Here is a 22,723-nt window from a genome sequence, read left to right as displayed (position 1 = left end):
TGTGTTACCGGTCTTTTTTGTAACATTCCTCATTCCCCAACGTTCCTCAGCTGGTGCGATGGAGGAATGGCTATAAACATCAAAATCACATTTAGCTCTTGAATGTACTTTCTGGTCAAATGGATCGACTCATCCTCTCCCCATGCCTCAACCAATGTTGGATTCCATTCTTTTGTACTCAAATATTACTGTGTCTGTTCCATTTCAACTATTAGAAACAGATCATAGGTATATATTTTATCTACAGCTGCACATGCTAAACTTCCCTAGACTCTCAAAAGGTAGTCATGTAACATTGTTTTTAGAACTCTTAGCCTCATGATACATTTTTTTCTGAGCTAATACTGTTTGACTATGTCCTTTCAAAATCACAATTCTTTACCAAACTCGTTAAAGAAAACACAAGTTTGTATTTATTTTAAAGTGCTACCACATTATGTGATATCTAAACCTATGCTAATAAACATTTAAAATTTGTAAATGACCAAATGAAATGGTCCACAACAATTTTTGTTCAATTTAGTTTTGGAAACTAATGAGAGAATGTTTTGTTATTAAATACTCTTTTCTTGATTTTTTACTAATTTGATTATTTTCATCTGTTAATATTTTCTTGACTGCTTCTCAGTCCCAACCCTCCAATCTATTGTTTTATTAAACTCTTTAAGGTAATTATAGATTTCCACACCATTGGAAGAAATACCAGGGAGATTCTGCATACTCTTTACCTGGTTCCCACAAAGGTAACCTCTCACAAAACAATAGTGCAATAACACTATAGAATATTGACATTGAATCAGTAGAGATACAGGCCACTTTGCAGCCCCATGAGAATCCCTCATTTACTTCTTTTATAGCCACACACATTTCCCTTCTGCCCCTATAACCTCCTTAATTGCTGGCCACAAAAAACTCTGTTCCTGTTTTTAATAATATTGCCATTTCAAGAATGTTTTAAAAATGGAATCCTATGGTCTGTAACCTTTAAGGGTTGACTTTTTTTTCACTATGCATAATTTTCTGGAGATTCATCCAGGTGGCACACATCAATAGTTCATTTCTCTTTATCACTGAATAGCAATATATGATATAGATGTGCCACAATATGTGAACCATTTACTTTTGAGTTATTTCCAATTTTTTATTTCTTTTTTTTAAAAATTGAAGTATAGTTGACATACAATGTTATATTTGTTTCAGGCGTACAACACAGTGATTTGACAAGTGTATACATTATGCTATGCCCCCCACAAGTATAGCAACTGTCTGTCCCCATACGGCAGCACTATTATAATACCATTGACCTTATTCCCTATGTGCCTTTCATCCCAATGACTTATTTGTTCCATCACTGAAAGCCTGTACCTCCCACTCCCCTTCACCTATTTTGCCCATCTTCCTTCCACCCCCTCCTCTGACAACCACCTGTTTGTTCTCTGGTTTCTGGGTCTGTTTCTGTTTTTTGTTTGTTTATTTGTTTTGTTTTTTAGATTCCACATATAAGTGAAATCATATGGTATTTGTCTTTCTGTATCTGACTTAATTTTACTTAGCACTATACCCTCTATGTCCATCCAAGTTGCCACAAAAGGCAAGATTTCATCCTTTTTTATGACTAATGGTCCATGGTATATGTATGTGTATGTGTGTGTGTGTGTGTGTGCATGTATACGATTCCATTCCATGTATACACACACACACCACACACATGTACACACTCACATATGTACACATCACATCTTCTTTATCCATTCATCTATTGATGGAAACTTGGGTTGCTTCCATATCTTGGCCATTGTAAATAATGCTGCAATAAACATAGTGTTTATTATTGTTTTAGTTTTCTTTGGGCAAATACCCAATGGTAGAATTACTGGACTATATGGCATGTCTATTTTAACTTTTTTGAGGAATCTCAGCACTGCTTTCCACAGTGGCTGCACCAATTCATGTGCCCATCAGCCATGCGTGAGCATTCCTTTTCTCCACATCCTCACCTCCACTTGTTATTTCTTGTCATTTTGATTCTAGCTGTTCTGCCTGGTGTAAGGCAAAATCTCATTGTGGTTTGATTTGCATTTCCCTGATGATTAGTGACACTGGGCATCTTTTCATGTTGGCCATCTGTATATCATTTTTTGAAAAAAAAAGTCTATTTAGGTCCTCTACTCATTTTTTAATTGGATTTTGGGTGTTAAGTTATGTAAATTCTTTTTATATTTTGAATATTAACTCCCTATGGAATATATGATTGACAAATATTTTCTCCCATTCAGTGGTCACCTTTTCATTTTGTTGATGGTTCCTTTCACCGTGCAAAAGCTTATTTTGGTGCATTCCCAAAGTTTAATTTTCCTTTTGTGTCTCTTGCCTCAGGAGATGTATCTAGAAAAATGTTGCTATGGCCCATGTCAGAGAGATTACTGCCTATGTTTTTTTCTAGGAGTTTTATAATTTCAAGTCTCACATTTAGATATTTTGTCCATTTTAAGTTTATTTTTGTGTGTGGCATAAGAAAGTGGTCCAGTTTTATTCTTTTATATGTGGTTGTCCAGTTTTCCCAACACCATTTGTTGAAGAGACTGTCTTTTCCCCAGTGTATATCCTTGCCTCCTTTGCTGAAGTGTAATTGGCCATATAATCGTGGGTTTATTTCTGGGCTCTGTATTCCTTTCCATCAATCTATGTGTATATTTGTACCAGTACCATCCTGTTTTAAATACTATAGCTCCCAATTTTTGATTACTAAGAAAGAAGCCTTATAAACAATTGTGTGCAGGTTTTGACCATAAATCAGTTCTCTGGGGTAAATGTCCAGGAGAGCAATTGTTTGGTTGTTACATATTTAATTTTTTAAGAAACTGTCAAACTGTTTTCCAGAGTGGTTGTGCCCACTAATGACATACGAACAAGCAATTTTCTCCACATTCTTGCCAGCTTTGGTATGGTCACTCCTTTTTTATTTTAGCCATTCTGCACATGTATGTAGTGATATTTCTTTGTGGCTTTAATCTGCATTTCCCTAATAACTAATAATGTTAAAAATCTTTTCACGTACTTATTTGCCATCTCTGTATCCTTTTATATGACATGATTCTTCATGTCTTTTGCCTGTTTTCTGACTGGATTGTTTGTTCTTTCACGTATTGAGTCTTTAACATTCTTCATATATTCTAGATGCTTATCCATTGTCAGATACGTGGTTTGCAAATACTTCCTACCAGTGTATAGCATGCCTTTTCATCCTCTCAGTGTGGTCTTCCATAAAAATGTGTTCAATTTTTATAAGGTCTGATATGTCCGCTTCCTTTGCTTTTGGTGTCCAGTCTAGGAATTCTTTACCTAGTCCTAGATTTTCCATAGTCCTATGTGTTTTCTAATTTTTTATAGTTTTACGTTTATGTCTATGATTCATATTGAGTTAAATATTATATAAGGTTTAGATTTTGGTATAGGCTCATTTTTGTTGTTCTTGCTTGTGGACAACCATTTGTTCCAGCATCACTGTCAAAATATTAACTTTACTCCACTGAGTTGCCTTAGCACCTTGAAATCAATTGGGTTTATTTATGTGGCTTTGTTTTTGGATTTTCTGTTCTCATCCATTGATGTATGGATCTGTTAATTTGACAGTTCCACATGATCTTGATTACTGAATTTATAAAATAAGTCTTGAAAATGAGTAACCTGATTTATTTTATTTTTTTTGAAATTATTTAAACTATTCTATTGGGTCTTGAAGGCTTTTTTTTTTTTAATTATTTATTTATTTGATGGGCGGGGGGGAAGAGAGAGAGAGAGTGCACAAGCAGGGAGAGCAGCAGAGAGAGGGAGAAGCAGGATCCTTGATGAGCAGGGATCCTGATGTGGTGCTCAACCCCAGGACCCTGAGATCGTGACCTGAGCAGAAGGCAGACACTTAACTGACTGAGCCACCCAGCCACCCCAGGTCTAGGCTTTCTTCTGAAACATATTTTAGAAGAATCTTGCCCATATCTTCAAAAAATCTTGTTGGGATTTTGATAGAAATAATGTTAAACCTGTTTGAGGAGACTTGATATCTTTATAGTTTTGAGGTTTCCAAACTTTTAGCATGGTATATTTCTCCATTTCTTTAGTTTCATACTGGTTTCTTTCCTCAACATAGCACAGTTTCAAGGGTATAGTTTTCTACCCTTACCCTACAGCTAAGCATTTTTTTAAATGATTATAAGTGGCATTGTAATATTTAATTTTGGTGTCCATGTGTTCAATGCTAGTATGCAGAAATACAGTTGAATTTTGTATGTTCATTGTGTATCCTGTGCACTTGCTCATCTCAAGTATTAGCTCCAGGAATTTTCTTACAGACTCATTGGCATTATCTATGTAGATAATTGTGTCACCTGCAAAGAGGGGCAATTTTATTTCTTGCATCCTAATCATATGCATTGTTTTCTCTTCTTGGCTTACTGCTCTGGCTAGATCTTCCAGCACAATTTTGAATAAAAGTGGTGAGACAAGACATTCTTGCCTTGTTCTCAGTCTTAGGGGGAAGCATTCAGTCTTACACCACCAAATGTCATGTTAGCTGTAGGTTTTTTAGGATATTCGTTGTCAAGTTGGGGAAGTTTTCCTCTTCATATTTTACTGGAAATTTTTCTCATGATTGAATGTTTAAATATGTGCAATGTTTGTTTTTTTTTATTCCTGCACAGATTATCATGATCTAGTGATTTTATTCTTTAGGCTGTCATGATGGCAGATCATATTGATTGATTTTCCAAATACTGAACCATATTTACATCCCTGGAATAAATACCACTTGGTCATGTGGGAGAATTCTTTTTATATATTGCTTTTATTTGTTCTTACTTTGTTAAAAATTTTCATATCCATATATATTAGAGCCATTATTGGTTTGATGTTTTCTTTTCTTGCAAACTTTTTGTCTGGTTTTAGTATCTGGTTATCTTATCCTGAGCTGCCACAATGAAATATCTTACACTGAGTGGCTTAAACAGCAGAGATCTATTTTCTCACACAGATTTTTCACAGAGATTCTATTTTCTGGGGGTTGGATACCCGGTATCAGAGGGCAGCATGATCATGTTCTGGTGAGGACTCTTCCTGGCTTGCAGATACCTGCCTTCTCACCATTGCTCATATGGCCTCTGCTCAGTGAATGCATGTTGGGGGCTGGAGGGGCATCTCTTTCTCTTCCATTGGTCTCATGAAACCACCAATCCTATCAGATTAGCACCTCATGCTCTGACCTTATTTCATCTTAACTATCTCCTAAAAGCCCTGACTCCAAATACAGTTACACTGAGAGGTAGGGCTTCAATATATGAATTTTGGGGCAATCATTCAATCCATAGCACAGGGTAATTTAGTTCTATAAAGTAGACAAAGAAGGTGCCCATCTACTTCCATTTTTTGGAAGAAACTCTGTAAAATTGATGTTAATTTTTCAAATGTTTGGTCAATGTCTTAGTGCATTTGGGTAGATGTCTAAGTGTATGTAATGGAATAGCATAGACCAAGTGGTTTATAAACAACACAGATTTATTTCTCAGTTCTTGAGACAGGGAAGTCCAAGATCATGGTGCCAGCTGATTTGGTGTCTAGCGTTAACTTTTTCTGTTACATAGACAGCATCTTGTTGCTGTCTTGATCCACACATGGCAGAAGGGGTGGGGGAATATTCTGGAATCTCTTTGAAAAGGGTGCTAATCCCATTTTGGGGGGCTTTGCCCTCATGTTCTAATTCCAATGAGAAGGACCCACCTCCAAACATCATCACCTTGGGAGTTAGGTTTCAACATATGACTTTTGGGGGACACAAACATGCAATCTATGCCAGTAGAAATCTGTAAAATCACTGGGACCTGTAGACTTCTTTTGGGGGAGTTTTAATAGTTATTATTCAAATTTTCTATTTTGTATTCAATAAGTTGTGGTAGTGTGTGTGTGTGGTTTTTTTTTAAGGAAGCAGCCTATTTCCTGTAAGTTATTAAATTTATGTGTGCATTATTTGTATTTTTCTTTACTATTTTATGTCTTTGGGGTCTGTAGTAATATTTTCTATTTTATTCCTGATATTAGGTATTTGTGTCTTCTACTTCCCCCCACTTCTTGTGTCAGTTTTGCTAGATGTTTGTTAATTTTGTTGACCTTTGCAAAGAATTAGCTTCTGTTTCATTATTTTTCTCTGTTCTTCTGTTTTGGGTTTCTTTGATTTCTAAATTTATATTTCTTGCCTTCTCTTTGCTTTGGGTTTATTTTCTTCTTCCTTTTCTAAGTTCTTGAGATGGGAGTTTGGGTTGCTAATATGAGAAGTCTCCTCTTTTCTAATGTATATTTTTAATATTATTAACTTCCCTCTCATCACTGCTTAGCTGAGTCCTCTAACTTTTGATAGCTTGTCTTTTTATTTTCATTCATTTCAATGTATTTTTTTCTTCATTTTCCCTTGAGAGTTCCTCTTTGATCCGTGGATATTTAGAAGTGTACTCTTTGGTGACTGGGGATTGTCCTGTCATTTTTCTCTTATGAATTTCTAGTTTGATTCTGAAACCTACGGCAGCTGGAATTAGATATTCAATACCATAGACTTACTGGCAAGCCAGAATTTCTCTACAAAGAATGAACGTTCAGACTTATTCTTTTTGGAATCAGAGAGTTGTGTTCAGACTATACTAAACCACCTATCTAGAGACAACCTACTTAATTAGCAAAGTTAGTTTGTATTTGTAAAATACAAATTGACGAAACATTTCTTTGATGTTTTAGAAAGCTGTTACTTTATAAAGCATTATGCATAAAATATATATTATTATCCTAGTTCACTCAATGAGACTGCTGACTTTATCATCATTAACATTTCTAAATATATATAAACCTAGTGATAGGGGAAAAACATATGTAAGAATCCAAAAGACTTGCCTTGAAACCCAAACATTAAAATCAATTCATTTGACCTCTGCTCAAGGTAGTAATTGATTTTTGTTTATTATGCTGTGACTAGTATATGTTTTCTTTTCAAGAAAGCTATGATTTATTTGGGGCAGATAATAAGAATAAGCACATTAACTATGAGATGTGACAACCCACCATCAAATAATTTAGGAGGACAATAATAAATCAAAGTACATGTAAAATCATATTTTTTCATGTAACATGTATAAGGATGACTTTGCATTAAGTTTCATGTCTACTGTTTCATGCAATGCTGTATTGCACAATTCCTTCAATAAAGAATTTTCTCAAAAAGTTGTTTAAATGAACTATTACTTGAACATGCTTAATTTCAATCACCTGGCAACACCTTAAGTGTGGATCATGTAATTGTTTAGTGATATATCTCAAATAAACATACCGCCATGAAAAAAGAAATACAATGACTTCATCAAATAATCTTGAATCACAAATTTATGCTTTTTCACTCTGTTCCTATATTTTTTTATGGTTTAGATTATCGGGATTCCAGCTGCCATCCTCAATAGTCAGCACGGGATCTATCCTCACGTTGTGGTTCACGACAGACTTCGCCGTGAGCGCCCAAGGCTTCAAAGCCCTGTATGAAGGTAGGACATTTCTGGGCTCTGGACACACATACTGTCCAGACCATCTCCTACTTGCCACACGGGATTCAAGATTTCAATGCAAACACAAGCCGCTATTTCAGAGGTGGTTTGGTGTTATAAACACTTGACTCTTGTGTAATATATTGATTGCAGAATACTGTCTACTATTAACTGCCAAACTTTCCAGGGCAAAAACGTGTGTTTACTATTTTCCTTTATCGGCAGTACTCTTTTTTGTTGGAGAAGTGGTTTTTCTTTTGATGTGTGGCAGAGGAGTTTTGAAAATTTTGAATACTGCTGTTCTGTGAAAAATTCATTTTTAACTCAGAAGTGTTTTAAGAATGTAATTCTTAAACTTTTCGCTGGACAGTAATACTGTTAGTGCTAAAGTAAAGATAATTCCATGACATGTTTTTCTTGTCAAAGCCGAAACTTTTAATTGAGAAGATTACTTTGGTTTTACCGTTTGGTCATTGCAAGGCGTCTAGATTTTGTTTGTGTTTTCAGATTTTGTGCCTAGGAACCCTTTGGAATCTTGATATTGTTGAACTATTGTTGAACTATTGTTGAACTTGGGGATGGAAATTTTAAAAAGATGAAAGAGAATTCAACCTTTGAGAGAGGAAGTAATAATGATGATCTTTTCAGGAATTCAGTTTTAAGAAATTACTAGTAATTCTTTAAGCATAAATGCTGAGGTGTGTCTGTTTTTGCCTTGATTTTCGGGGATAGTTAAGATTTTCTTTCCTGTGTAATACAGAGAGTATTATTTTTAATATAAGTATACCCCAGAGCCTGTGAAGTGACAATAGGCTATAGGTAGGGGTATAAACTAATCCCTAGTTTCACCTCCTTTACTTAGGATGTTGTTCTGGATTAAGTCACCTCTGCATAGGCTTTTGTTTGGAGTACTCAGTGCACTTGGGGAAAAATCATTCTTAGTGGAAAGATAAAATCTAGTGTGCTTTGTGCAGCTGAACTTGGCTACTATACAATTATCAGAAAACATGAGGGTAGAATTTCGTGTTTGCACAGATAGTCAGACCAATTTATCCTTTTATTCCGTGTTTCAGATGGAATGATGTTTAAGATTGTTTACTCTTCTGACTCCAGTGTCTTTCAGGCCACTGCATTTATATATAAACTGATATCAGTATATTTATTATACTTAAAGGTGTTTAAGTCTATTACCATTGGGAAGCAATTTAATCTTTGGAGAGTAACAAGCTAACTTAAGTTTAATAGGTGCTTTTAGCTTTCAAATGTGCATATACCTACCACTTCCTACATACACTAACTTCACATAATTTCTTTTCTGCTCAACATTACGAAAGTATTTCTAAGGCACCCTGTTCTAGCTACCTCTGAAGCATAACTCATCCAGTCACCATACCTGGTATTTGCTCAGATGGTTGATAATGCTTCAATATTTTAGAATCTGGTGACCTTCCTCTTCTTCCTGACAAAGTTGGTACTTGAATATTACATTTTGCTCAATTTCCTAAGACACATGTGGAAACTCAGTTGATGTTGAATGATCGCCAAATGAGTAATTCTGTTGACTCTTTCCGCACTATTGTTGCTGGTATTATTGGTTGCCATGATGGTATATAACACACAATTGGTGAGATTGTCTCTCTGTTGGAAAGAATATTTATGAATTATTTTAAAAAATGAGGATAAAGGTAAGCAGGACCAGGAGTTAAGTTAAATGTGCATTTTAAAATTGTTGATCTGTGGACATGCTCTTTTTGAAATTTATAGTTTAAATAATGACATTATAATATAATCTGATATTTAAAAGCAGATACAAGCCTTTTTCTTGAATGGAAAAAAAAAAGATACTGCATTAAAAGTTTGTCAGCAAAACCAAAATTGTATATAATATTTACTATCTCTATTTTAAAAGTATTTCTCCATTAGCTTTAAGGTCTCCTGAGAAAATCAATATGTACTATCTGGAGAAATAAAGTTAATTGTGGTCTCAGCAGAGGATTAAGTCCTGGAGAATTTATCCAGAAAAGAGTAAAGCTTTCACTGCAAGCACCAACTGATTTATCAGTAGTCTAATTTCCCACATGGACATTAGATACAGCTGTAGGCAATGCCACTGAAAAAAGTGAGATTTTATGAAAAATACTGCATAAAATATTCAAACATACCTAGTCAAATAAAATATAAAGCAGAACCAATGATAATGGTCAGAAAATCATATAAATTTTTGGGGGGGAACCAGAACACAGAATCCTCTGAGGGACTCAGATTTCCTTGTTTCCCACAAGTTTTTATTTTGATGATACTGTCCGTCAAGTAATTAATATAAGCCAAATAATGTAATAAAATTCTAATGTCTTGCCCAAGATCTCTAAAGGAAATTTAATTTAGATATAAAACAATAGATCAGCTTGTTCAAAAAAATAATATTCTGTAGCCTTAAACTAGTACTATGTTTTTCAGTTAAAATTAGAATTTATTTAATATTACCAGATTGATGTTTAAATTTTTAATTTAAGTGTTTTTGGTTAAATTGGAGAATATGTTTCAAACTTTTAAAATCTGTCTAAACATGATAACCTTGATAACAAGCTTAATCCGAGCCCTGAACTTTGTGGTTTTCTGGCAGTAATTTGGAATAGGCATTATTTACATAAATTATTATTCATGTATGGAAATATTAAACTACATAATGAGTATGAAAACAATAATTTAAAAATTCTAATTAATGCATTCAGTCATTGAATTTAACCCTGGAAATTAAATGGAAATATTTATAAATTTCAGAGTAACATTGCTCATCTATAGTAATTGACTCTCTAAATGTGGAGAGACCTTCAGGGTCTTAGTAAATTTATAGACTATCAGTCAAATCAACATATTCCAATGCATACATACTTCAGTAAAATTGAAGTTACCAACTTAATAGGGTATTTTGTAACATTAAATTTGCTAGGTTCATCACTGAACATTGTTCTTTATAGTAAACCAAAGAATTTGCATATTTTTTGGTAAATTTATAACAGAAAACATGGAGACTACAATAATGTACCATGACATGGATTACTATCATACCTTCTGTATTTGCCCAGTATTGAAGTATTATGTACGTAAATAGGATTTATTCATATATTTCTATTTGCCAAATTTATTTCACTAAGGTTTCAATTACCAACAAAATGCTTCATTTATTTCATCAAGATTATGTATGACTTAAGAAAAATATCATTTCGGAGACCAGAAAATTAACATGGCATGTCAAGGCATGGCAAATATTATACAATGACAAACATGCATGACAAGGCATGGCCATCAGTTGACTTGAGGACAAGGAGAACAAATCAATTTGGTGACATGAAAATCTAGACAATGTGACACAAAGAACCTGTCTCTCTTTTTATTTTTTTCACTTTTTAAAAGGAGATGCCTCTTTCTTTCTTCCTTTCTTTTTCTTTCTTTTTGCCTTTCCCTTCCTCCCTCCCTGCCTTCCTCCTTCCCTCCCTCTTTCTTTCTTTCTTTCTGGGATGCCTCTATTTCTAATGGATTTTTTTATTTGTGACAAAGTAAATGTTAGAAACACTCGCGTATATATCATGAAAACTTTGCAACATGACATTTTAGTTATTTTGGTCTGAAGTCTGATTTATTTTTAAATGACTTTTCTTGTGTTAATGCACATGTTTGCTTTTGTTCTGGATATCATTCAAATATTTTGCAGTCTATTTCCTAATTTTTATTTGCTGATGTTTAATCATTTTATTCTTGATTAATTTTGTTTAAATGTAGTTTTCACAAATTATTTACCATAACTTAGGTTGACTTTTTAGATATTTTTGAAGGTGAAGTAAGTTTTCTTGGACATTGGTTGTATTTTTTATAATTCTGTATTTTCTGTGAGATAGAGTTTTTTATTTTATTTTATTTTATTATGTTACGTCAGTCACCATACAATACATCATTAGTTTCTGATGTAGTGTTCCATGATTCATTGTTTGCATATAACACCCAGTGCTCCACGCAGAACGTGCCCTCCTTAATACCCATCACCAGGCTAACCCATCCCCCCACCCCCCTCCCCTCTAGAACCCTCAGTTTGTTTCTCAGAGTCCATAGTCTTTCATGGTTCATCTCCCCCTTGATTTCCCCCACTTCATTTTTCCCTTCCTACCTTCTTCTTCTTTTTTTTTTTTTGTCTAATACCATTTACATTTGGGTAGAAAACACCAACTCTGTGATTCAAATTAATGAGTCCAATGTGTATTCATTAGAATCAATAGTTTCCTTGTACAGAACATTTTTCAAAAGTGTAGGGCAATTTCATTGGTTGGGAACCAAATTTTCTTTGAACAATTGGCAAAGGTTTTTTATCTATGGGAGAGCAGATGTTTCAAAGGAATCAGAATGAAAATCATATGCATATTTTGACATGGATATTTATATCTGGTAAGGTAGAAGGAAGGTTACACTGGATTCTTGTCTAAGGCAAAATTGATAAATGGTGGGACACTATTCTTTTCAAGATTTCTTTAAAAATATTTGCTGACATGGTAGCTGAAAAGGGAACACTTTAATGACAAATGTAGATAGTCATACATTTTGATCATAAGACGCTGATTTTACACACTCAGGATTTGTCTTTCCACATTTCCATCTTAGAATATACCGGACTTCAATTTTATGCATGTAATATAAGAAGCTGAGTGTCAGAATCTATTTGAATGAAACAAATACTGGTAGTATAATGAGGAGGAATTTGACATGCTAAATAGTAAAAATTTACTTGTGGCAGGAAATCGTGTTTCATACAAAACAGTTCATTAATTGGAATGAGAAAAACAATTGTCCATTAAGATAGTTTAAGAACCTCCCCTGGGTTATGAAATACTCTTCTAAAGGATTTTTTTCAAGGTTTATTGTCTTAAAATCATTCATTCTATCAATTATGACATGCTCTGCTTACTAAGGTGTATGTATCTCTGTGGATCAATAGATGATAGGTACGTGATGCATATGTGTATGTGTAAGATAGTATGAACTCCTGTGTATATTTTCTTATTAAATTCTCACGAGATTCTTATAAGTGAAATAAAGTTGCCTAACATTATCAGGTAGAGAAAGTGAGGTCATAACTTACAGTAATTTAGTTGGCCAAGACCCCATAGCTACAGAATTGTGAAAGCAGAGATTAAACACAAGTCCACCTCTTTCCCGAGGTTGTAATTCTTTTTTTTTAAAGATTTTATTTATTTATTTGATAGAGAGAGACACAGCAAGAAAGGGAACACAAGCAAAGGGGGAGAGGGAGAGGGAGAAGCAGGCTTCCCCCTGTGCAGGACCCTTGCGATCATGACCTGAGCTGAAGGCAGATGCTTAATGACTGAGCCACTCAGGCGACCCCTGAGGTTATAATTCTTAACCACTTACCACATAGCCTCCCATATACTTATGTTTACTTGTGTATGCATATGCAAATGCATGCTCATGAATGTGTGCTTTGATACATATGTGCATACACACAAAGAATTATATTTTGTATATATACATACACAAATACATATGTGTGTGCATGGATGCACATATGTGCACAGCTGAGAACGTGTATGGGGTTACTCAAATGGACACACAGATGTCCTCATTCATTCTTTCTCTCATTTATTTACTTAGCATTCATGAGCATCTCCCAGAGACCCAGTGCTGAGCTAAGTGATAGGAATACAAAGTTGAGAAGGGGGGTGTTGGTTCTGAAGCCATAGTGAAGGTGAAAATGGCCCCATTCAAGGGAACATAGAGAGTAGTTGGTGTTTGACAAGGTCGGGCAAAGAAGGAAGCCCAGCTGCCCTTGGGGGCCAGGTACAGGTCATTACAGAATTAATGCTTGGGCTCTATCTCAGATAATGTGTTTAAAAAACTCATGTGGCAAGTGACTTCATCGTTTCAGGCGCTGAATAGAAGCTCTGCAGGAAGATAGGAATGGGGGGATCTTTCTGAGCGAGGAAGAGTCATGTACAAGACTATGGAGAAAACCGATTACCGTGTTTAGGAATGCAGAAGCAAGGGGAGGTTGATGGAGGACTTTCTGGAGGGGGAGATGCCAGGCCTCCATTGCCCTCAGGGTTCATGGGGGCCTGGAGCACAGCACCTCTGCCCCCCTCACTCAAGGAGGTCGGGTTTACATGGTTTCATCTGTGGCTTACAGCACTTCCTCCGTGCCATTCAGAAAGAAAGGCTGAATGAATTCCACTGGACTATTAAATAAATAGCATTTTAATCTGTGCTTCCATTTCACAATTTGTCACCTTTGGGCCTTTAAATCATGGCTGTAGTGTTGGAAACCATGCAAGGAGAGGGGAGATATGGATCTGGTAAGTTCTGAATTCCCACAGCATTTTTACCTTCAGACTGGCTGGCCTTCGGTACCATCTCTAAACTCCCCTGTTTCCATGTCCTCAAGGGCACTAATGGACTCTGAAGGAAAATTTGACTCCTCGACATTAGTCACCATGTAAATATTCAAAACTAGTTTTTTTTTTTTAAGATTTTATTTATTTGACAGAGAGAGACACAACGAGAGAGGGAACACAAGCAGGGGGAGTGGGAGAGGGAGAAGCAGGCTTCCCATGGAGCAGGGAGCCCGATGTGGGGCTCCATCCCAGGACCCTGGGATCATGACCTGAGCCGAAGGCAGACGCTTAATGATTGAACCACCCAGGCGCCCCTCAAAACTAGTTTTTGATAAGAAATCTACCTTTGACCACAATTTAATTTCATCTAGTATTTTTCTTCTCTTTTTTCCCCCTCAATCCCTAAAAGGAAAACCACTAGTAAGTGTCCCAATTAACTGATGTGAATTTGATTTTCCTTCTGGTTAGCACATCCTCTCATCTAAAAGTTTCTAAAACAGCACTGAAATGATTTAAAGACAAAGAGATTAGGTGGTCCACAATGTGCTCAAACTGTTCATGTTTAAAAAATAATAGACTTAATACAGGCCATTAAATTAAGCTTGCAAGGACTTAAAATGAATTAATTTCATTTATTATACATTTATGTCATGGATGCAAATGGCCAACATTTTCATGTACTCCTTAGTTTTTCATCGGGGAGCAGGGGATCTTGGCTACAGGGTGGTTCTTTCATTCTGGGGTTCACCAAGTCAATAACTCTGGGGCTGTGGTGGGGCTCCAGACGGACCATGTGTCTCTTGTTGGCTGAATATATTTGGCATTTCCCTCTGACACATCCCTCAAGCAGAATTTTCTTTCCTTTAACACGCATGGATCTGGACTTAGAAAGAGCATCTAGATTATTACCCTTCAAGCTCAAAGCTTTATTTAGAATGTCAGCACTGATTTATTTCTCCCTTGAAGTGATTATCCGAACTTAACCTGAATTAAAGCATGGAACATGAATGACCCACCTGGCAGGAGAGAAAGCTTTCTGACCAAGAACGGGATGTCAAAGTGACAGCACTTAGCTGTCCATTAGCTGACCCTCGAACGTCATCTTGGGTTTATAACAGGGACTGAGGCTGGAACAGATGGGAACTTCTAGAATCCCTTTCATCCTGACTATTTTGGTCCTGTGGGTCGGTGAACCCAGGTAAGGACACACCTTTACCTTAGAGTGAGCAAAGCTCTTGGCCCTCATAGCAGACCTTGTCTGGGTGCACTTGTCAGAGCCTGGGTATCTGATTTGCAGGGGTTTTCAACAGCTGCTGCATGAGAACTGCTAAGCAAAGATCTTAGAACGGCACTCGAAAATAATTATTGCTGTTAGTACTATCAATACTATCACTTTCAAAGAGCACAGGCATAGGAGAAATAGGATTCCTTTCTGAAAGTACAATGTTAAGGCAATCAGATAACAGGGCGGAGAAAAAGAGATGCAGACCTGCCATAAAGAAATGAGTTTCACCAATCTAGGAGGGATATATATAACCCATGGCTATTGACACACTTGATGAAAGAAGAAAAGATAAAATGAGTGCCAGAGGCAAAACACATCGCCAGAGGCAAAGCCACGTTCAGTCCAGCTCCACCAAGAGGAGTCGCACACTCCGAGATGAGAGCATTGAGTCTGAGAGTCCACTGAACAGCCATGCCTGTGGGCGTGTGGATGCAGGGAGTCCACTTGAATCTTTCCCTATCTTGTATCTCTGACCTTCTCAATGTAGGGGTCATGGGTCATCTCAATTCCTACACGGCTGGGAAATGACATGTACGATTTGGTGTGGGTGTGTTTTTTCAGTGGAAAACATTTCCCAGGCTTCAGCAAGTTCTCAGGAATTCCATAACGAATGAAAAGGTCGGAATGACTTGTGTAGATGGATGATAAAGCTCTGCTCACCTGTGGCATCAAATGCTTTTTTATCTGATTTCTATCACTTCCCTTATTTCTCATTTCTGTTGTTCTGTCTGCCTCCACATTTAAGCAAGAAGCCTTCAGGTTACAATGTGGCATCACATATTGGTCTAAAGTGAGAGAAAAAGGAATGTTACATTGGTGTAAGTGGTCTAGTTCCTGTGAATTGCAATTTATTAATTTGGCATTTTGATTATATATATATTGGTTCTGTGAACTTAATTAATGTGTATTTACCCGAGAGAGATGAAATCTGCTTTCTGTGCATTAGAAAATCTAGTTTCTGATTCAGTAGTAGATTACTATGAATTCATTAAAATAATACATTCTGCAGGGAGGCCTATGGAGAGAGACTGAGCCAGGCTTTTGCCCTGACAACACACACGTGCACACATGTACATACACACACACCCTCATTATTTTACTATGTACAATATTCTTTCAAGCACCACTATAAGGAATTTTTTTTCCAATTGCTCATACTATTAAAAAGATTCAGTTAGTTCTAATCCTGCATGTATTGATATAAAGGGATGACCATAATATATGAAAGGGAAGAAAAGGCAGTATAATCCCATTTTGGTGAAAAATGTGTTTTTAAGTACTTACACAAATGTGTCTTCACGTGTGTGTGTGTGTGTGTGTGTGTGTGTCTGAGTATCCATGTATCATGTATATGCATTGCATACATTCACACTTGTGTGAAAATTCAGGGAATTGTTATAGCACGTTACTTTGGGGAGGAATTGATGGGAGGAATTAGGAAGAAGGATTGCTTGAATTTTCTCTGTATAGTACATCGTTTAGCTTGTTGCAAGGAGCATTAAAAAATTAAATAATGAGCATCATAGAGGAAGCTATTTCTGAAGAGAATGTGGAAATCAGTATACTTAAGTGAATCTCTGACTCTCACCTGGAAGTAGAATGAAAAGTTGAACCAGGTGATCAAAAGTTCTTCGATATCATATGGTTTTCAAATGGGTGACTTACTGCCTTCAAAGACCATCACTGCAGCTGAAATGTTTCCATCATTTGAAAATAAGAGAAAACAATGCATACTCACGAAAGTCCACATACAGAAATAGTAGCCTAACAGGGACATGATAAAAGGCAAACTAATTCCATAGAAAAGGCATCTTCCAGATCCTTATTTGGTAACAAAATAAGGATTGGTCAATATTTATCCTTACTGGGAATTCCCAAACCATGAATAATGTACTTGCATTTCTTAAGATATTTTATCTTGATTATAATCTATTTTATTCTTTGTACCCACTCATCTCCCAAGATTGATTATTTATTTGTTTGTTTGTTTGTTTGTTTTTAACCAGTTTCTTTTTTTTTATTTATTTATTTGAGAGAGAGAATGAGATAGAGAAGAGAGAGCATGAGAGGGGGGAGGGTCCAAGGGAGAAGCAGACACCCTGCTGAGCAGGGAGCCCGATGCGGGACTCGATCCCGGGACTCCAGGATCATGACCTGAGCCGAAGGCAGTCGCTTAACCAACTGAGCCACCCAGGCGCCCCTGTTTTTAACCAGTTTCTTATGTCAAATTGCTTCAAGCTTGTAAGCATATATACACACAATATATGGAAATAACTCATCTCAGGTAATGTTTGAAAAATAAAAATTGATCATTATTTAAAATGAACCTTTACAAATAAAAATTATGAGACTGAGTGATTTTTGAATAGTCTCCCATTTTTTGCTGCCAGGGATCTGCAACATGTGACTCAATACAGTGGAAATCAGATGACCTCTCTCTCTCTCCATTGAAAGACTGTCAACCATTGGCTGGCTATTATTTGGGTACCGAGGATGGCGAATTAGTTTCTGGGGAAACTAATTACATAAATGTCTACATGTGGATGAGGGCATAGATCCTGAAGTCTGGTGTGATCCAGTTTCCCAATCACTACAAGTGTGCCCCTCACACGTATAACATATGCATTGATAGCGTCTAACCTTCTGAGATGAAGAATAAATGGCACTGGACTCAGAGAGTTGCTGGGAGACAGAAAATTAGCTACTGCAACGGTTTGGCTCAGTCTCCGGTTTGTAAAAATTTTAATCTATGCTTCTCATTCTGCAGACTGGCATCGAAGATGCCCTCAATAGGTATAGTGTGTTATTATTTCTTCAAATTGTGAATTGTATAATATCCTTCTTTAATGCTTATGCCCCTCTCTCTCTTGCTAATATCCTTTTGCCACCCTATTCCTGGACACCTATGTCTGCCTCTATCTCACCTTCTCTCTGCTTTGTGTCTCTTTGTCTTTTTTACTTAGTAAAAAAAAAATTGCCAGATGTTGATGATTTTTTGTTTTTCCAAGTGAGAATGCAAAATGCCATTTTATCCCAGGTAAGAGGTTGGGTGGTACTTGTTGGTTTTAGGACAAGCTTGGAAATTCCACATTGTGGTCAGGGTTACTTCTTAATTTTTCTCAAATCTCAACTCATGTAGGTAGGTATCTTTGCTCTTGTTTTGTTGTTGATCATTATTTTAAAATAACAGGAGTATAGGATAGAGAAAATGGAGGAAAGGCAAAATTACACTTTTTTTAAGTTGCTGCTGGTTATTGTTGGTTAGTCTGAGCTAACATAAGGAAAAGATGTGAAAGAATGAAGTTGATTTGGATTATGAAAAGACAAAAAAAACAGGATCCTTCTGAAACCAGAAGGATCCAAGAATGTTGGAAAGAAATGTTAAATATTTAAATTAGAACAAAAATATTACAATGTGATAGATAAATCAAAATCATTTTAGTTTTAAAGATAGTGAAACACCTCCCCTAATCAGATCCTTTTGTGAAAGATATATATGTTACATTAAATATTATCAGTCTGTAGCTATATGGAAAACTTAAGCTCTAAACAATGCTTCACACTCTGATGTATGGTGGCATAAACACCGAATATGCATCCAAATGATAAAAAGGGATATAAATGTTTATCTGCAGAGTTCTTAAATCAGTCTACAGGAGATTCAGAATTTATTTACATTCCTGACTTTGCATTTAGCATGTAAATTTATTATCATTTCTGATATTCTTGCTACCTAAGGTTGACGGGTCACTGAGTGTCAAACAGCCATCTGTGTTGCTAAATCTAAGCATAGTTTTCAAAGGATATGTTAGTCTAAAATGTTTCCAACCTTATTGGGCAGTTTCTTCATTTTTATTGCTTAATTGTAGTCAGAAAATGGCCATTTACAATCTCTTCTGAATAATAGATATGATGGCGACCTCTATAGATTTTATATTTCAAGAGATGGTCCATTATGGGTTTATTCTTAGTTTCAACCAAACGAGGCACTGATTCTATTGATTAACTGGAAACAGCATCATACAGAGTTGCATTATGAGTTGGTACATTTTTCTATATTTTTAGAACAGTTTTAGGTTTATAGAAAATAACTCATCTCTTATTATTTTAAATGCTTATGTCACCTCTCATTCCTTGGTGCTAATCAGAGGGGCAGAAACCAAAATAGGAAATACCTTTGATTGTACCCAGTTATTGATCAAATGATTAAAACTCAGAGGTGAAATTAAGCTTATAAATTAAGAAAATGAATAACTTTGTCTTCTATTTGTGTTCTCCCAAATCTTTTCTCTAAAAAACAATTACGGAAAATCTTGTGCTGCTCAACTATCCATTTCGAGACAGTAGAGGTTTAAATGCCCTTTCTACTCGGCCTCTGTGTTTGTTTTAACTAACTTCCTTGCAGACATTCTTGACATTGGTTCTTACAAAATATAACCTTATATTTCTTTCATATCCTCAGGAAGAAAAAAAATATCACTTAATGCAAAAAAGAGTGGCCTGGGGACTGTCAACTTGCAACATTAATTTATACACATCCCATTAAGCTTCTGTAGTCATTTAGTCAAATACATCTTCAAATTTTAATTTTGTTTTTTCAAATCAGGCATCTCTTTTTCCTAAAATATGTTTTTAAATATTAGAATAATGGAATGGAAAATTCCATTTGGAAAGAGAGGAGGGTGGGTGAGCAGACAGCTGGTGTGTGGGGGACATTGCAATTTCCTCCTGCAGTTTTGCCTGAGTGTAGGAGGGTAACAAATGGGAGATTTTGTGCAGGAATAAGATGCTGAACAATTTCAGCTTTGGACGCCTTATCCGTCTTAACTCATAGAAATGGGATTTTAACATTCCACATCTTATTTTTCATTTTTGAAGATTTTCACACTTGCTCAAAACCTTCCCATATGGCACAATTCTGACATGTGTATCAAAATTTACGTATTTACTTGACTCTTTTTTGGAAAAGAACTTCAGATGCATGAATCATAAGAACAGTGATAATGAATTATTTTTATATTAAGTTCACCAAGTCAGAGGAACTAGCTGACATTTGTTTATAATTAATCTTTATACGTTTATTGCCAGAGTTCCTGCAAAATTGAAGTATTATTTCATTTGTAAACTACCCTATAAAATAAGGCAATTTGTACTTTCAGTGTAAACAATGAACAGAATACAGCATTACAATGAAATACAACATTACATACAACATTCACATTACACAACAGACTTTAGGCGGTATGTTAACCACAGACAGTGCAACTGTTTCAGTTTTCAACAACTTCAGTACAAAATGCCATCAAGCTTGGTAAACCACAGAGTCACATCAACACTTTCTAATTAAAAAAAAAGCGTTTATTATACATTAAGTTTCATTTAATCCTTACAACTTTGTAAGTAAGGACTTTACTCCTGTAGAGTTACCCTCAGAGGTAAGGTAACTCTCCAAATGTGACATTGCCATGCAGTGACAGAGAAGAACTAGAATTCCAGTGTGATCACTCTGAGGAGAACAACCGGCAAACTTCTGTAAAGGGCCAGATTGTAATGTCTTTTGGCTTCCAGTTGGTCTGGTCTCTGTCTCAACTATGCAGGTCTGCTGCTATAGTATGAACATAGCTCTGCACAATGGTTGTGTGAATGAGCATGCTTGTGTTCCAATAAATCTTTATTTACAAACATGAGCGGCCATTGTGTGGGACCCCTGCCTGAAAGCCAGAGTTCTTTCCTTCTCTTGGAAGCCCAATAGTCTTTCCTACTGTGGTCATTTGGCTTCATTATTTAACCCGCCCTCTATATATGCGGTAGCAAAAGTCAGTGATCCTTACAAAGGGCTCCCTGTGATGACCAGGCTAATCGTTAGACTGTGATTGACAGGACAACCTTGTGAGTCCCCTGACTCAATCACCATGAGACTCAGGGCTTTAGGATAGTAAATTCTTTTGAAGTTGGTGATTAACACATTGTCTGCTGATACTTTTCGCAGAGCTTGCTTACATTTTCGCTTTTGTATTTTGTGTGTGAGACATGGCCAGGGTGAGTGCGTACATTTGCTGTTGACTGTCCGGTGATAGCTTTCGGGTTTCCTTTCCTTCTCAAAAGCTCCCAGGCCCACAGGCATTGCCCTTGGATTTCAACCCCAGAGGCACTCCTTAAACTTCTTCATCTGAAACATTAGGTCAGCTCATCAGGTCCCGACTTCCAACCCATCCATGCCCAGGGAACAGTTAGCAGGAGATGTAGAGGAAAAAGGATACTGTGAGGTATGATTTTTATGAGGTTGGGGGAAACATTGAGTTTTAATAATCATTTTCATAGAACATCTCTTTGTCTTTTATGTTTCCCGATGCCTTGTCCTTTTGAATGTGGTGAATGAGCAACTGGAGGCTCAGTGGTGAATAGCTTCTCGGGTTGAGACTTGTATCCTCTGAGGACACATGCAGGACCAAAACCACTTGCAGTGTCTGGGAAGGGTTTGCAGCCCTTTACAGTATAAAACCGTGCCGGTGGAAACATCCTACTCAGCATAACTAAATTGTATTATGTGCACGATGATGCTCGCTGCCATCTGACAGCTGCTCGGTCCCTCTGGGAGATGAATTTGTGCTGTCATTTTACTAATAGACCAAAAATAAAGTTGCTGGCATGGTTTCCAGCAGCCAGTTCGACCAGAAGCCCGTCTGAATGAATTGCCCTCTCCCTGGTCACAGTCATGCCTGTTCCAGGACAGGCTATCAGAACCTAAGGCATGACTCAGAATACTGACTGAGGTAAGCAAAACACTCCGCATAGCGAGTATTACCATGGGCTGGTGAAGAATAACCTCGGCTCTTTGCAGATCATTGAGTGGCTCTCTCTTACAGTGACTGTCATGCATGCACTGCCCTGGCAAGGAGGATTTGTCAGCGATCACTCACCAAACTCAAATACATCTGAAGTGTGTTTTATGCTTGGGCTAACTCTAAGGATGGTTTTGGGAAAACCATGTGCTGTCTCTCAGAGTGTACCGAGGAGAAGGGTTACATGTCTTGCACAGGGATGATGCAACGCTATACCAAGCCACTGTGTTCTTTTTGATGTAAGCAACAACAACAAAACCCCCAATGTTTTAGCAGAATTCCAAACCTGGGTTTATTGTTTCATGGCACTTAAAATTATTCACTGAACCGCAAGATGTTTTCATGGTCTCATTTTACTTTGTAAGACACCCTGATAGAGATGGGAATTAAAATCCCCATTTTACAAGTGAGGAAGTGAAGCTAAGCAATGTGTTCATGCTCACACAGCTAGTAGGGGGCTGCTGCCAGACTTAAAACCTACTTTTAGACAACGGAGAAGCAAAAACATGCTGAGTCTAAAAATAGATGGCAAGCCCTTCAATCTATTAAGGTAACTATAGTTTCCCTTTCCGTATCTTTTTTTTTCCCCAAGCTAAACATTCCCAGTTCATGCAAAACCATGACTTTGAATAA

The 22,723-nt window shown here is 36.5% G+C and overlaps 1 protein-coding gene across 1 annotated transcript in view; it reads left to right on the top strand.

Annotated features, from left to right (window-relative positions):
* Positions 1 to 22,723, top strand: part of CSMD1 (CUB and Sushi multiple domains 1) — a 2,052,675-nt gene that overhangs the window by 595,516 nt on the left and 1,434,436 nt on the right. Inside the window, exon 3 of the mRNA XM_073902260.1 lies at positions 7,456 to 7,568. Within this exon, the coding sequence (XP_073758361.1) occupies positions 7,456 to 7,568 (113 nt within the window). The remainder of the gene's footprint in view (positions 1 to 7,455; positions 7,569 to 22,723) is intronic.

This window comes from Callorhinus ursinus, unplaced genomic scaffold, assembly GCF_003265705.2.
Source record: "Callorhinus ursinus isolate GAN/ISIS: 27379988/994484 unplaced genomic scaffold, GSC_fseal_2.0 scaffold17, whole genome shotgun sequence".
Taxonomy (NCBI): domain Eukaryota; kingdom Metazoa; phylum Chordata; class Mammalia; order Carnivora; family Otariidae; genus Callorhinus; species Callorhinus ursinus.
The sequence above is the reverse complement of the archived record's forward strand: the minus strand, read 5'-3'. Positions and strand labels throughout refer to the sequence as shown.